Source organism: Penaeus monodon, chromosome 25, assembly GCF_015228065.2.
Source record: "Penaeus monodon isolate SGIC_2016 chromosome 25, NSTDA_Pmon_1, whole genome shotgun sequence".
Lineage (NCBI taxonomy): Eukaryota > Metazoa > Arthropoda > Malacostraca > Decapoda > Penaeidae > Penaeus > Penaeus monodon.
Genome location: NC_051410.1, coordinates 14,886,349 through 14,886,673, shown reverse-complemented (window position 1 = coordinate 14,886,673; position 325 = coordinate 14,886,349). Strand labels below are relative to the sequence as shown.

Here is a 325-nt window from a genome sequence, read left to right as displayed (position 1 = left end):
ATGTCCATCAGCGCTTCATGGGAACTGGAGAGGCGGGGGAGGGATAGGTTTGACCACAGTGTTGTTTGGAATCGAGTTATATGTACGTGAGGTGTTATTATAATCAAAATTACCTTGTTAGCTCTTTCTTCTTTGTCTATGCGGCCAAATAACATAAATGGAAAATTATACCGTTAGAAATTTAATTTTTCGTTTATTGAAAATTCGTCTATATAAATATATACAATTTATACTTAAAAAGGGAGGGCACAAAGTAGGAATATTAAGGCAAATAAGGTGGATGCTGGTTAACCAAGAGCAAATAACAATGGAAATTAAGTGGAAA

The 325-nt window shown here is 34.8% G+C and overlaps 1 protein-coding gene across 1 annotated transcript in view; it reads right to left on the bottom strand.

Annotated features, from left to right (window-relative positions):
• The window catches only part of LOC119589326 (neurotrophin 1-like), a gene marked incomplete in the record, with an annotated part of 2,442 nt that extends 2,287 nt beyond the window's left edge, over positions 1–155 (bottom strand). The window contains 1 exon segment of the mRNA XM_037937947.1: positions 114–155. Within this exon segment, the coding sequence (XP_037793875.1) occupies positions 114–155 (42 nt within the window).
• Positions 156–325: the final 170 nt, after the last annotated feature.